This window comes from Hyla sarda, chromosome 11 (assembly GCF_029499605.1).
Source record: "Hyla sarda isolate aHylSar1 chromosome 11, aHylSar1.hap1, whole genome shotgun sequence".
Lineage (NCBI taxonomy): Eukaryota > Metazoa > Chordata > Amphibia > Anura > Hylidae > Hyla > Hyla sarda.
The window spans coordinates 18,518,100-18,532,879 of record NC_079199.1 but is presented as its reverse complement, the minus strand read 5'-3'; the positions used below and the strand labels follow the sequence as shown (position 1 = coordinate 18,532,879).

At 43.7% G+C, this 14,780-nt stretch overlaps 2 protein-coding genes across 3 annotated transcripts in view; one reads left to right on the top strand and one right to left on the bottom strand.

The window, feature by feature from the left end:
- KLHDC1 (kelch domain containing 1) overlaps positions 1-10,199 on the bottom strand; it is a 24,886-nt gene extending 14,687 nt beyond the window's left edge. Inside the window, exons 1-5 of one of the 2 annotated variants that reach the window (XM_056545335.1) lie at positions 10,087-10,199; positions 5,118-5,188; positions 4,869-4,986; positions 2,769-2,887; positions 2,609-2,687 (exon numbers count right to left, since the gene is read on the bottom strand). In XM_056545335.1, the coding sequence (XP_056401310.1) occupies positions 2,609-2,687; positions 2,769-2,887; positions 4,869-4,982 (312 nt within the window). In that variant the 5' untranslated portion in view covers positions 4,983-4,986; positions 5,118-5,188; positions 10,087-10,199. The other variant, XM_056545334.1, reaches the window with a different exon arrangement.
- The window catches only part of POLE2 (DNA polymerase epsilon 2, accessory subunit), a 20,374-nt gene continuing 15,687 nt past the window's right edge, over positions 10,094-14,780 (top strand). The window contains exons 1-3 of the mRNA XM_056545333.1: positions 10,094-10,308; positions 11,587-11,687; positions 12,294-12,369. Coding sequence (XP_056401308.1) covers positions 10,241-10,308; positions 11,587-11,687; positions 12,294-12,369 — 245 coding nt within the window. The 5' untranslated portion in view covers positions 10,094-10,240. The remainder of the gene's footprint in view (positions 10,309-11,586; positions 11,688-12,293; positions 12,370-14,780) is intronic.

The following is a 14,780-nucleotide window of genomic DNA, read 5'->3' as shown; positions in this document are numbered from 1 at the left end:
CTAAGACACTTCTCAGCTTTTATTGCAGAAAGGAGTAACCTTGTTGTGCCCTAAGGCCAGTCAAGCTGTGAAGTGCATTCATTTGCACATCTAAAAGCTTCAATGAATTTCTGATAAAAAGTTATGCAACCAGTTGTGCAACATTTTTGCAAATTTATTTTTTACAAGCTGTCCAGAGTCCGTTTTGTAAGCCAGTTCTGGGTTGAAGTAAATGAGGCCATTGCACCAAACTGTGTCAGTTTAACATAAACTGGACATGGCATTTAGCTTCTGGAAATAAACAAGAATTCTATTCACTGACAGAACAGCAAAGCGACTTCGGCAGGTTTCAGGAATTTAGCGGCGCTGAACAGAACAGGACTTCAACACGGGAGCCAGCAGTATGGATTACAATCCTTTACTAGGTATTCATGCAACACGTTTCACTGCACATGCGCAGCTTCCTCAGATGCCTGAGGAAGCAGCACATATGCAGTGAAACGCGTTGCATGAATACCTAGTGAAGGATTTTAAATGATACTATACTACAAGCATGAGGAGAGCACACTAATTGGTAGGAAAAAACAAGCAACGTATGGCAGGCACTAACTTGTGGACCGTTCCGCGGCTCTGGAGTACCAGGGAGTTCAAAGTGAAGCCGATCTGCGGGGTGCAGAAAACTCACGGCAGAATCATAGAATCAACAACAGAAGAAAAGAACATCTGCACTCACCGCTCAGTATCGGCCATCGCGTCCGGAGATCCGGGGTTACAGGCGCTGCATGTAGCAGGAAGCGCTCTGAGCGCTTCCTGCTACATGCAGCGCCTGTAACCCCGGATCCCCTGGACGTGACGGCCGATACTGAGCGGTGAGTGCAGATGTTCTTTTCTTCTGTTGTTGATTTTAAATGATACTGCTGGCTCCCGTGTTGAAGTCCTGCCGAAGTCGCTTTGTTGTTCATATTAACAATCAGGAAGGCTGCAGACAGGCTGGATTTCCCTGATATAAGCTCACCATTGTTGTGTATGCGGGTACACAACCTGCTTTGGTAAGCCGTTGACTCCCCTCCCCTGCTTTGTTATATGTGGAAAACCTGCACCATGGAGTGCCTTTGCTTTTTGTTTTAGAATCACTGACAGAAAGCAGAGATCTTAAAAATGCAGATGAAGTGAAATGCAAAGGATACTTCAAAAGTGGAAAAACATTGAAAATATCTAGTTGATATTTTTTAGGGTACGTTTCCATGTATTGATTTGGATTTGTTGATGGAAAATCTGCAGCTGTATACTATAGTAGCAAAGTGGATGAGACTTAAATGGGTAGTCCAGGATTTAAAAACATATCCCCTATCCTTAAGATAGTTTTATATTGCGGGGGGGTCCGACCACTAGGACCCCCCCGCGATCTCCCGTACGGGGCCCAGGCATTCTGGCCAGATAGTGCGTGTCGACCACCGCACAAAGCGACACGCCCCCTGAATACAGCGCTATGGCGGAGCCTGAGCTTGCCGAAGGCAGCGCAGCAGCTCTCCCATAGAGTTGTATTGAGAGGACTTTTTAGCCGCCGCTTTGTGTGGTGGTTGACATGCCCCCTTTCCCACAGACTGCCGGGGCCCCATACGGGAAATCGCGGGGGGTCTTTAGGATAGGGGATACGTTTTTTAATCCTGGAATACTCTTTTAAGCAAATACACAGCAGAAATTTTTTAATGCACATTGACTTGTGGTGCAAAGCAAAAGATTTTTTTACGGTAGATTACCTGCAAATGAGAAGCAAAATCCAGAATAAAAAAAAAACCTATACTTTGTGATTCCATTGCAAAGTTGCTCTGGAAATACGTACACCCAACCTCTGGAAATGATGTGCCCTCACATGTGACTACTGTATTCGTCACATGTGCCGAAACTTTATTGTTGTGAACCTTGTTAAAGTTACCAAATGGGGAACCACTACAATGGGGGGCAACAGGAAGGTGATTAAATGTTAAAGGGGTTATCCAGGTAAAAAACTTTTATATATATATATATATACATATCAATCAACTGGCTCCAGAAAGTTAAACAGATTTGTAAATTACTTCTCTTAAAAAATCTTTATCCTTTCAGTACTTATCAGCTGTTGAAGTTGAGTTGTTCTTTTCTGCCTGAGTGCTCTCTGATGACACCTGTCTCGGGAACTGTCCAGAGTAGAAGCAAATCCCCAGAGCAAACCTCTTCTACTCTGTGCAGTTCCCGAGACAAGCAGAGGTGTCAGCAGAGAGCACTGTTGCCAGATAGAATAGAACAACTTAACTTCAGCAGCTGATAATTATTGGAAGGATTAAGATTTTTTAATAGAAGTAATTTACAAATCTGTTTAACTTTCTGGAGCCAGTTGATATATGTATAAAGTGTTTCCTGGAATACCCCTTTAAATTCTCTTCAAAATTTGCATACTTTGGTGCAGATTTTCTGGTGGGTATCCCTGCAGATTATGAATCAGATAGTATAGGAAGAACAGTACTTGCAACCCCAAAATTTAACCTGTGCGAACCTAGCCTTAGTATGAATATATGTACCAGGATCTTTGCTTGGCCTGGCTTTACACTGACAGACACAATGGAATGAAATGCGTGAACAGACATATTACCCATGATGCATCATGAACTTCAAAGCAGTCACTGAGTTCATTGTGTCTTCGGCTTCCATAGCCTCCAAAATAGATTAACCTGCAGGACACACGTTCAGAATTAAAGTGCCTGTGTTGTAATGTATAATACAATGATGTACTTCTTTCCCTGCTCACTCACTGGTTTTTATAAACCCAGCAGGAAAGTTTGTCCCGGGCAGTCGGTGGTTGACCCTCAAAATACTTTATTTGCTTCCATAGGAATTTATCAATGCCAGAGCGCAGATCCACACAATACAGCTGCAGAGGTATAAACACAAAAACTGTGAATTACACATAATAAAAAGTACTGTAGTAATCTCTGTATAACATAATAAATGTCTTTAATCAAAGTCTTAAAGGGAACCTGTAACTGGTTCACACTGCCCAAACCAGTGTTTCCCAACTAGGGTGCCTCCAGGTGTTGCAAAACTACCACTCCCAGCATGCCTGGACAGCCTTTGGCTGTCCAGGCATGCTGGGAGTGGTAGTTTGGCAACACCTGGAGGCACTCTGGTTGCGAAACACTGGCCCAAACAATGACCAGCCGCCTCAGCACAACGATCTACGATTCACTTTCAACTTCAGCCGGGGATCTGAGGCTGGGTTCACACCACGTTTTTGCAATACAGTTCCCGTATACATTTTCAATTTGAAAACCGCACGGAACCTTATTGAAAACCGTATGCAATGACTCTCCATTGAAAACCGTATGCCAAACGATGCATCCAGTTATGTCCGTTTTGCATCCTGTACGGTTTTGTCAGTTTTTTTCCCGTACCCAAAACCGTAGCTTACCACGGTTTTTGGTTGGGGTGAAAAACCATATTGAAACGTACACGTTTTTTTATTTTTTTTAAACATGGGAGTCAATGGGAACCATACAGAACTGTATGTGCGTACGGTTCCATCCGGTTTTTACCATCCGTTTTTTTACTATTGCACAGTTTTTTTTCTTGGAATTTCAATAAAAAAGTGAAACTTTATTCATAATGGAATGAAAAGTTAAAAACGTATACTTTTTTATAAAACGGATGCAACCGGACATCATTTTTCAAACCGTATACGGATTAAAATGTGTACAAACGTTTTGATACAGTTTAGTCAGGTTTTGAGGAATCCATTTTATTTTATTTTTTTTTTATCAAAACCTGATACGGGACTGTATTGCAAAAACGTGGTGTGAACCCAGCCTCAGACATATACAAATAGGGAAAGATCTGTCTATCAGGGCCAGAACGCTGCTTCTGAGCGGCTTTCCTGGCTGCAGTTATAATTATGATTACTCAGAAATGGTACTGCCATAACACAGTGCATGATGGTCATATGTCTAAATGAGATGCATTTCAAATTTGGTGCTACTGTTCTACCCACTCCCGCCGCACCAATAATAAATGGCATCTCCTGCAGGGACTTAGGTGCCTATGTATGTCATATAAGAAATTACTATCGTATACAATGCTGCACAAAAGTCATTTTTTTAAATATTGATCATGGGTTTTCGGGTACATTTTAAGACAAACTGATAAGGACAGAATATCGAACAGTCATCAGAATACCAAAAAGTATATACAAATTCCTTGTGTAACATGCTATTGAGCATGTGGTGGGAGATGACCTGTTCTCAAGTGCTGTCCTGTAAAGATAGGGTCACACGTAGCGCATCCGCATTGTATTTCATGCTGCGGATGGTCCGATGACCATCACTAGAGTGAGTTTCCTGCCGTGCTCGTGTGTCCTGCCTGTCTGATCGTGGCAGCAATCAACAACCAATCAGATCGCTTCTTTTATTTTTCAAAGGCCTTTTTAAAAATGAAAGCGGCAATCTGATACGTTGCTATGGGTGACTGTACAACTCTTCTTTTTTTTTTTTCCCTGTACCCAAAACTGTAGCCTACCACGTTTTTGGTCCGGGTGAAAAACCGCATTGAAACGTATACTTTTTTTTTTTTTAAAACATGGGAGTCAATGGGAACCGTACAGAACCGTATGTGCGTACGGTTCCATTCGGTTTTCACCATACAGTTTTTTACTTTGCGCAGTTTTTTTTGTTGGAATTTCAATCAAACAAGTGAAACTTTATTAAAAATGGAGTGAAAAGTTAAAAACGTAAACGTTTTTTTTCTTAAAAAAACAGATGCAAACGGACATAATTTTTCAAAACGTATACAGATTAAAATTTGTACACATGCTTTGCTACAGTTTAGTCAGGTTTTGAGGAATCCGTTTTTTCAAACATTACCTGGTTGCTGTAGCCCTTATCATCGTAACCACCAAATATATACAGCTTTCCATTCAAACAAGCTCCACAGCTGCCGGACATGGAGGGGGGCAGGACGCCATCTGTTAAGTGCATCTGCCTACAAGTAGTACCAAAATATTAAAAAGACTACAGGATGAAGGTAAATATTCCTCAGTAATTGGAATACACAGAGCATACATGTCAGGGAAACAATGATACATAGGATAATACATCTATAGGACGACTTACCATAAACCATTCTCAGTGTTATAGACCCAGATCTCATCGTTAGGAAGGTAAACTTCATTCTGTTCAATTGTCTGTAGAAAAATAAATTGTAATCATTAATCTGCTATAAGGAAAATAGCACCTGGTGCCACTTATTCCCAGACTTTCCCTCGCTGGTAAGGAGGTACTGAGGTCCCAATTTTTTGTAATTGGTGAAGATCACAGCAGTACGATTCCCACCGATATCCCCCTTCGGGTCTATTCACACGGCAGAATTTCAGCATGTGGAATTCTGCACAGATTCTGCCTGGGATTCCGCCCTCCCATTCACCACTCAAATTGATGTGAAAGCAGAATTGGTGTGGATGTGCGGAATATCTGCCTTGTGAATAGACCCTTAGGGATTGTTTACGCTGAGGAATTTCCTATGTCAATGACAATTTGCTGCTTACATAAGTGTTTTTCTTTGATAAACCACACTTTTCTGCCAGATTCTGCCGGAAGATTTAAAGGAAAACTGTCATATGTTTTCTCCCGCACTATCCACACCAGGAGACGCTAAACATTTTGAGTCCTACCTTGCCCGGATGCGCTGCGCCGTTCGCCAGTTATAGCAGTTTTTCTGTATATTTAAATTAGCTGCTAACTGGCACAGGCGGGGATACTGTCTTCATCTGGCACTGTGAAGTAACTGCTGCCCGGCCCTCAGCACCGCCCTGCTAATGAATATTCATATAATGTCTTACACTCGCCTTCTCCTCCTGGCCGATACTGCGCTGCGCATGCGGGGTTACTGCCTTCATCTGGCACTGTGACGTAACCGACGCCCGGCCCGCAGCACCGCCCGGCTAATGAATATTCATATAATGTCTTACACTCTTCTTCTCATCCTGGCCGATACTGCGAATGTGCGGGATTTACTCCAGCGCTGCTCCGGACTAATGAAGCAGCGCTGAAGACCGCTTCTGGGTATAGTAGGAAATCCCGCACATGCGCAGTATCGGCCAGGATGGGAAGGAGAGTGTAAGACGGGCGGTGCTGCGGGCCGGGCGGCGGTTATGTCACAGTGCCAGATGAAGGCAGTAACCTCGCCCGTGCCAGTTAGCAGGTAATTTAAATATACAGAAAAACTGCTATAACGGGCGAACGGCGCAGCGCATCCGGGCAAGGTAGGACTTCAAAGGGGTACTCCGGTGGAAATTTTTTTTTTTTTTTTTAATCAACTGGTGCCAGAAAGTAAAACAGATTTGTAAATTACTTCTATTAAAAAATCTTAATCCTTCCAGTACTTATTAGCTGCTGAATACTACAGAGGAAATTATTTTCTTTTTGGAACACAGAGCTCTCTGCTGGAATCACGAGCACAGTGCTCTCTGCTGACATCTCTGTCCATTTTAGGGACTGTCCAGAGCAGCATATGTTTTCTATGGGGATTTTCTCCTACTCTGGACAGTTCCTAAAATGGACAGAGATGTCAGCAGAGAGCAATGTGGTCATGAGGTCAGCAGAGAGCTCTGTGTTTCAAAAAGCAAAGAATTTCCTCTGTAGTATTCAGCAGCTAATAAGTACTGGAAGGATTAAGAGTTTTTAATAGAAGTAATTTACAAATCTGTTTAACTTTCTGGCACCAGTTGATTAAAAAAAATATATATATAGTTTTCCACCGGAGTACCCCTTTAAAATGTTCAGCCGTCTGGGCATGTTGGGAGTTGTAGTTTTGCAACAGCTGGAGGCACCCTAGTTGGGAAACACTGCCATAGACAGATCGGCCAAGGTAAGGGCAGGTGGAGAGCTTGCACAATAGCACAAGGGCAGTCGGATCAATGCCAAGTTTAAATGCATTGCTAAGCTTTGGGACCAAAGAGACCTGAGGCCCAGGAAGGGAAGTGAAGGGCCCTTACAGCTATGCATTGTTTGAAGAAACAAGGGTCAGCACACTGTAGGGTCAGCACACTGTAGGGTCAGCACACTGTAGGGTCAGCACACTGTAGGGTCAGCACACTGTATGGTAGACAATTACAAAGGACAACAGAGAATGTGACACTCAAGCAAATAGGAGGCACCAGATTACGTTGGAGGGCATTTACTTTGGGCAGCGTTTTCATACATTTGTAAAGCTCTGCCCATTCTTGGAGGCTCTATGGTTGCCCATTGACACCTATACCAGCTCCGAGCTGGGGGTCGATTTCTACAATATTTAGTGTTGCATATCGGGTCTCAAATCGCATGTGAGGAGGGCGCGTCCGCTCCGTGTGAAGTCATGCCCCCTTCCTGGCTTCTTTCCTCCCCCTTGGCACAAGTGGCATAGTTCTGCAAAGGTCACAAATTTTTGTGCAAAAATTGTGTTTTGCAGTTTCTCTGCTGTGTTCACATCTTGTATTTTACTCAGTATTTTTAACAAAAACCAGGAGGGGAACTGACATAATTCCCTATTCACACAGATGAATTTCCAAACGTAATCCAGCTCAAATGAGATTCTGTTGTATCGTACACACGGCAGAAATTTAAAGGGGTACTCTGGTGGAAATTATTTTTTTTTTAAATCAACTGGTGCCAGAAAGTTAAACAGATTTATAAATGACTTCTATAAAAAAAAATATCTTTACCCTTCCAGGACTTTTTAGCAGCTGTATGCTACAGAGGAAATTCTTTTCTTTTTTTATTTCTTTTTTGTCTTGTCCACAGTGCTCTCTGCTGACACCTGATGCCCGTATCAGGAACTGTCCAGAGTAGGAGAAAATCCCCATTGCAAACCTATGCTACTCTGGACAGTTCCTGACACGGACAGAGGTGCCAGCAGAGAGCACTGTGGACAAGACAAAAAAGAAATTCAAAAAGAATAGAATTCCCTCTGTAGCATACAGCTGCTAAAAGATACTGGGAGGGTAAAGATTTTTTAATAGAAGTCATTTACAAATCTGTTTAACCTTCTAGCACCAGATGATTAAAAAAAAAAAGTTTTCCACCGGAGTACCCCTTTAAATTCTGCCCTCCACAGAAACTACTACTGACATGTCAATTCTTTCTGTGGAATCCACTCTAAAATGCATTACCGCCTAATGAAACTGTGCATTCTCGAGAGGACCTGGCACCGGCATGTTCTGCCTGCACCTGCAGAATGTCTGCTCGGAGATTTTTCCTGCAGGACATTTCGCTATGTGAACATGGCCTCATGGAAACATTTGCACCTTTTTCTGTGACAGTTTCACTTTTGGTTAAAAATACTGAAAAAAAAAAATAGTATGTGTGAACATAGCCTTGGGCTAGGTCCACACTGTGTTAAAGGGGTTATCCAGGGATAGAAAAACAGAGCTAATTTCTTCAAAAAAAAAAAAAAAGCACCACACCTGTCCTCAGGCTGTGTGTGGTATTGCAGCTTGTAGCTCAGTTCCATTGAAGTGAATGAAGCCAAGTAGTAAAACCACACATAAAGTGCCATTCACTTCAATAGAACCGAGCTGCAATACCAGGCAAAACCTGTAGAGAGTTGTGGTGCTGTTTTTGCAAGAAAAAGGCAGCAATTTTCAAAGCCTGGACAACCCCTTTAATGATTCCATCAGATGTATTGGTCGATATCCCACCAAAAATGGGATGTCAATGTATACAGCATGGAGAGCAGCAGACGCCTTTCCTTCCAATTGCCGACTATACACCAACATTTCCCAAAGCTGTGTTTATACAGCTGTTGCACCACTACAACCCCCAGCATGCCCAGACAGCCGAGGGCAGTCAGGGCATGCTGAGGGTTGAATTGGTACAACATATGGGCAGACTTCAGCTGTCAAGCATGCTGGGAGTTATAGTGGTGGAACGTATGGGCAGACTTCAGCTGTCAGAGCATGCTGGGGGTTGTAGTGGTGCAACATATGGGCAGACTTCAGCTGTCAGGGCATGCTGGGAGTTATAGTGGTGGAACGTATTGGTCAGACTTCAGCTGTCAGGGCATGCTGGGAGTTGTAGTGGTGGAACGTATAGGCAGACTTCAGCTGTCAGAGCATGCTGGGAGTTGTAGCGGTGAAACATATGGGCAGACTTCAGCTGTCAGGGCATGCTGGGGGTTGTAGTGGTGCAACATATGGGCAGATTTCAGCTGTCAAGCATGCTGGGTGTTGTAGTGGTGGAACATATGGGCAGACTTCAGCTGTCAGGGCATGCTGGGGGTTGTAGTGGTGCAACATATGGGCAGACTTCAGCTGTCAAGCATGCTGGGTGTTGTAGTGGTGGAACGTATGGGCAGACTTCAGCTGTCAGGGCATGCTGGGAGTTGTAGTGGTGAAACGTATGGGCAGACTTCAGCTGTCAGGGCATGCTGGGAGTTGTAGTGGTGGAACGTATGGGCAGACTTCAGCTGTCAGGGCATGCTGGGAGTTGTAGTGGTGAAACGTATGGGCAGACTTCAGCTGTCAGGGCATGCTGGGAGTTGTAGTGGTGGAACGTATGGGCAGACTTCAGCTGTCAGGGCATGCTGGGAGTTGTAGTGGTGGAACGTATGGGCAGACTTCAGCTGTCAGGGCATGCTGGGAGTTGTAGTGGTGGAACGTATGGGCAGACTTCAGCTGTCAGGGCATGCTGGGAGTTGTAGTGGTGGAACGTATGGGCAGTCTGCATTACACCCAGCCACCTCTTACCACGTATCCCCCCCACACGTAGAGACAGTGCTGATCCATGGCGGCACAGTGACCGCTCCTCTCCTCGGCCACACTGAAGCGTTGTTGGGCCATGACCTGTCAGCGTGGTCTCAGGAGACAGGCAAACCCCCGACTCTCAACATCATCCCCGTGATTGTGATAACACAGACGGACGGGTGGCGGCCAGAGTCAAACCTCCACCCGCGTTTTGGAATAACGTCACAGAGATACAACAGCTGACTCCATTATTATTATTACAGTATTAGGCTACTACGCTACAGGTCCCAGTGGAGAAGACTAGAAATGACACTCTACGATAAACCATATGCAAAGACTGTATCGCTGTATTGTTGGTAACTAACACTAAACGAACTGTGGTCTCCAGCAAAATGGCGGCTTGATGCGGACAAAGATTAACAGCTGGTTTTATACTCTGGTGACAGCGCGCTGCAGAGCGGATGTTTACGGAATGACGTCATCACAGCTGTCTGCAGGGTTTGGCGCGAACCTTTCGAGATGGCAGCTGACAAACTGAAGAGTAAAGTGTCCTCCGCCTTTAAGATGCACGGCCTCCTCCTGCGGGGGTGAGTACTCCTGATAGAGTGGGCATGTGTGCCAGCCCCGGGTATTATTCTGGCGGCATTGGTTATGTATTACAGTGCTATTAAGTAAGCAAGTGCAGGATATTCATTGTACAATGCAGTGCTCGTCAGCTGGTGAAAAACTCCCATCATGCCCTGATAGCATGCAAAACTACAACTCCCATCATGCCCTGACAGCATGCAAAACTACAACTCCCATCATGCCCTGACAGCATGCAAAACTACAACTCCCATCATGCCCTGATAGCATGCAAAACTACAACTCCAATCATGCCCTGACAGCATGCAAAACTACAACTCCCATCATGCCCTGACAGCATGCAAAACTACAACTCCCATCATGCCCTGACAGCATGCAAAACTACAACTCCCATCATGCCCTGACAGCATGCAAAACTACAACCCCCCATCATGCCCTGACAGCATGCAAAACTACAGCTCCCATCATGCCCTGACAGCATGCAAAACTACAACTCCCATCATGCCCTGACAGCATGCAAAACTACAACTCCCATCATGCCCTGACAGCATGCAAAACTACAACTCCCAACATGCAAAACTACAACTCCCATCATGCCCTGACAGCATGCAAAACTACAACTCCCAACATGCAAAACTACAACTCCCATCATGCCCTGATAGCATGCAAAACTATAACTCCCATCTTGCAATGATAACATGCAGAACTACAACTCCTATTTTGAACTGACAGCATGAAAAACTACAACTCCCATCAGCCCAGTGTTTCCCAACCAGTGCACCTCCAGATGGTTCAAAACTACAGCTCCTAGCATGCTGGGAGTTGTAGTTGTGCCCCAGCTGGATGCACACTGTTTGGCAAACATTGCAGCCAATTCATAGCTAAAACTCCCATCATGCCCTTGATAGCTTCATGATAGGAATTGTAGTTTTGCAACAGCTGGAGAGTCACAGATCGGAAATACTGGAATAATGAAAAGTTCTACAATTCTGAAATATTACTCATTACACATCTCTGCTTGCTGTCATTGAATTGAACTCTTTTTTTTTATTTTAGTAATTTTCTTTGTATACACATTCATTTGATATGTCTTATTTTCTTATCTGTTTTATTTTTTCTTCACTGGAAAATTATTAAAAATTAATAAACAAACAGTTATGAAATCTAAAACATGTCTGCATTTTTTTTCTATCTTGTTCACGGCTTTGGTCTTCACAGCTTTTCCATGCACCCCCCTAATACATATCAGACATGGGATAACCTGTATGCGTTAATTTCAGGGAGGCCAGCAAGTACCTCAGTGAAGTGCTCCGGTCTGTAAATGAAGTGGAGATTGAGGACGTCATTGACAGTATAATTGATGCTGTGGAGAAGCAGCCATGTAAGTATTTTATTCTTATCTCCCTTTCTGTAGGGCTCATGCACACAGCCACGTTACCACAGAAGGGTTATGTCTAGAGCTGCAACTAACGATTATTTTCATGATCGATTAATCGGATTAAAAAAAAAAAAACATAGATAGGAAACCCTGCTCTAGACAATGTAATGATCCATTGTTTACATTTATGTGCAGTGAGTGGATAGTCTCACATGTTATATTGTTATTTAAAGGGGTACTCCGGTGCTTACACATCTTATCCCCTATCCACGCCCCCTCCCGTAGGCTTGCATTGAGGGGCGGAGCGTGATGTCACACGGGAGCGGAGGCGTGACGTCACACGCCGCCGACCCTGCGGTCGACCGTAATCAGTCCCGGAGCGAAAATGCTCCAGGGACTGATTACAAATGGGGTGCCACGTGCATGATCACGGGCGTCCCCAGCTGCGGGTCTCCCGCGATCAGGCATCTTTTCCCCTATCTTTTGGATAGGGGATAAGATGTGTAAGCACCGTAGTACCCCTTTAACAGTACATATTTATCGCACTAAAGATACAGATTCCTAAATGTTTAAGTTTTTTTTTTTTACTTATTGACTCTTACTTTTTAGTGTCCTCTAACATGATCGAGAAGTCAACAGTGGAGACTGCCGTACAGGAATGCAGCCGCTCGTGTGATGAAACAATGTAAGATAATGTCTTATAAGTTACCTCTGTTCTAAAACTTCCTGGGATGATGGACCAATCCAATTTTGGAAACATAATCTTAAGGATAATGTGCAGATATGGAAAGATCACTCTTATTTTTGCAGATATTTCTATATATACCCCTTTTAACTATCTGAAATCAGATTGAAATTTTTTTTTTGCCATATATATATATATATATATATATATATATTATAATATTTATTATTTTTTGGGAAACTAAGAAAGGTGGAGTGATTTATATTAGGGAAGCTATTATATAATTTTAAAAACATTAAGGACTTTTATATGCAATCAATAGATTGCATGCACTGTTCACTGCTATGCTGTTGCATAGCATCAAACAGTGAGATCGGTGACTGATACAGCCAGGCCTCTGTAATTTTAGCTCATTGGACCCCTGCGATCACGTTGCAGGGGTCCAATGAGCCCCCTGTGCTAACCAGTGTCTTTCCTTATTCCTTTAGATGCTGTGATCATCATTAATCACAGCGTCTAAAGGGTAAATGATGGGCAGCTGCCTGTGTCATTAGCAGTGAGGTCTCAGCTACTGATAGTAGGTCATCCCTCACCACCTATGACATTTAATGATCCAGGGTGTAAACATGTTAACTCTTGATTGTAAAGTCCCAGATGGCAAGGATCAGGAACAAACACAACAGAATTTTAGGGAAGTAATCCCGCGCTGCCGAACCTCCAAAGGTAGAATGTGACTGTGGGACGCACATGTATCCTCTGTTTGTAAACAAAGTCAATGCGCTTGCGCCGCCGCAAGCGCATTGACTTTGTTTACAAACAGAGGATACATGTGCGTCCTGCAGTCCTGTTCTACCTTTGGAGGTTCGGCAGCGCGGGATTACTTCCCAAGCATTCTGCTGTGTTTGTTCCTGATCTGCTACACGCCATCCCGGCATGGGAAGCCTGCAGCAGCCTAGTAGCATTATGTGCGATCTCCCTATTGTTCATTGAGCGTTGTGCCTCGGTTATTGCACAACAATAAAAGGTGAGCATATCACTTACCTTTTCTTCCACACACTTATTGGTGGTCCTGCACATAGTAGTGCTCCTGTCTCCTTTTGTCTTCCCAGATGGCGAGGATGTACATGGAAGCCCAGTGTGGTCTAGGGGTTAAGCTGGCTATAGGCATTTGATATGTGTCGGAAGGATCGGCTGATTTTGGCGAGACTGACCATTCATCTGATGTGTATGGTGGCTTTCCGACGCGTTTGATAGCAGATGTCAGGGGACAGAAAAAGCCTGTCCATTTTGTTTTTGGGTAGATAAGCCATTGCTGGAGGATTCAGAACATATGCACACTTGGCTGAATGTATATTGGGGATCAGTTGATAGCTGTAGGCTGAACGAACTATAGAGGGGTAGTGCTCAACTTGGGTCCCCCCTTTATTAATCATAGAAGACACTAAGAAATTGCATCTGTATTGTCAACCCTTTCCTGCCAGAGCTTCACACAAATGTATCAGATGCTTATGGTGTGTTTTGAAACCACCTACAATGGGGCAAAAATTTATTTAGTCAGCCACCAATTGTGCAAGTTCTCCCACTTAAAAAGATGAGAGGCCTGTCATTTTCATCATAGGTATACCTCAACTATGAGAGACATTATGAGAAAAATCCATAAAATCACATTGTCTGATTTTTAGCAAATTTATTTGCAAATTATGGTAGAAAATAAGTATTTGGTCACCTCCAAACAAGCAAGATTTCTGGCTCTCACAGACCTGTAACTTCTTCTTTAAGAGTCTCCTCTGTCCTCCACTCATTACCTGTATTAAAGGCTCCTGTTTGCACTTATCAGTATAAAAGACACCTGTCCACATCCTCAAACAGTCACACTCCAAACGCCACCATGGCTAAGACCAAAGAGCTGTCGAAGGACACCAGAAACAAAATTGTAGACCTGCACCAGCTTGGTGTGAATAAATCAACTGTGGGAGCAATTGTTAGAAAATGGAAGACATACAAGACCACTGATAATCTCCCTTGATCTGGGGCTGCACGCAAGAGCTCACTCTGTGGTGTCAACATGATCACAAGAACAGTGAGCACAAATCCCAGAACCACACGGGGGGGGACCTAGTGAATGACCTGCAGAGAACTGGGACCAAAAGTAACAAAGGCTACCATCAGTAACACACTACGCTTCCAGGGACTCAAATCATGCAGTGCCAGACGTGTCCCCCTGCTTAAGCCAGTACATGTCTGGGCCCGTCTGAAGTTTGCTAGAGAACATTTAGATGATCCAGAAGAGAATTGGTAGAATTTCATATGGTCAGATAAAACCAAAGTAGAAAATTTTGATAAAAACTCAACTCGTCGTGTTTGGAGGACAAATAATGCTGAGTGGCATCCAAAGAATACCATACCTACTG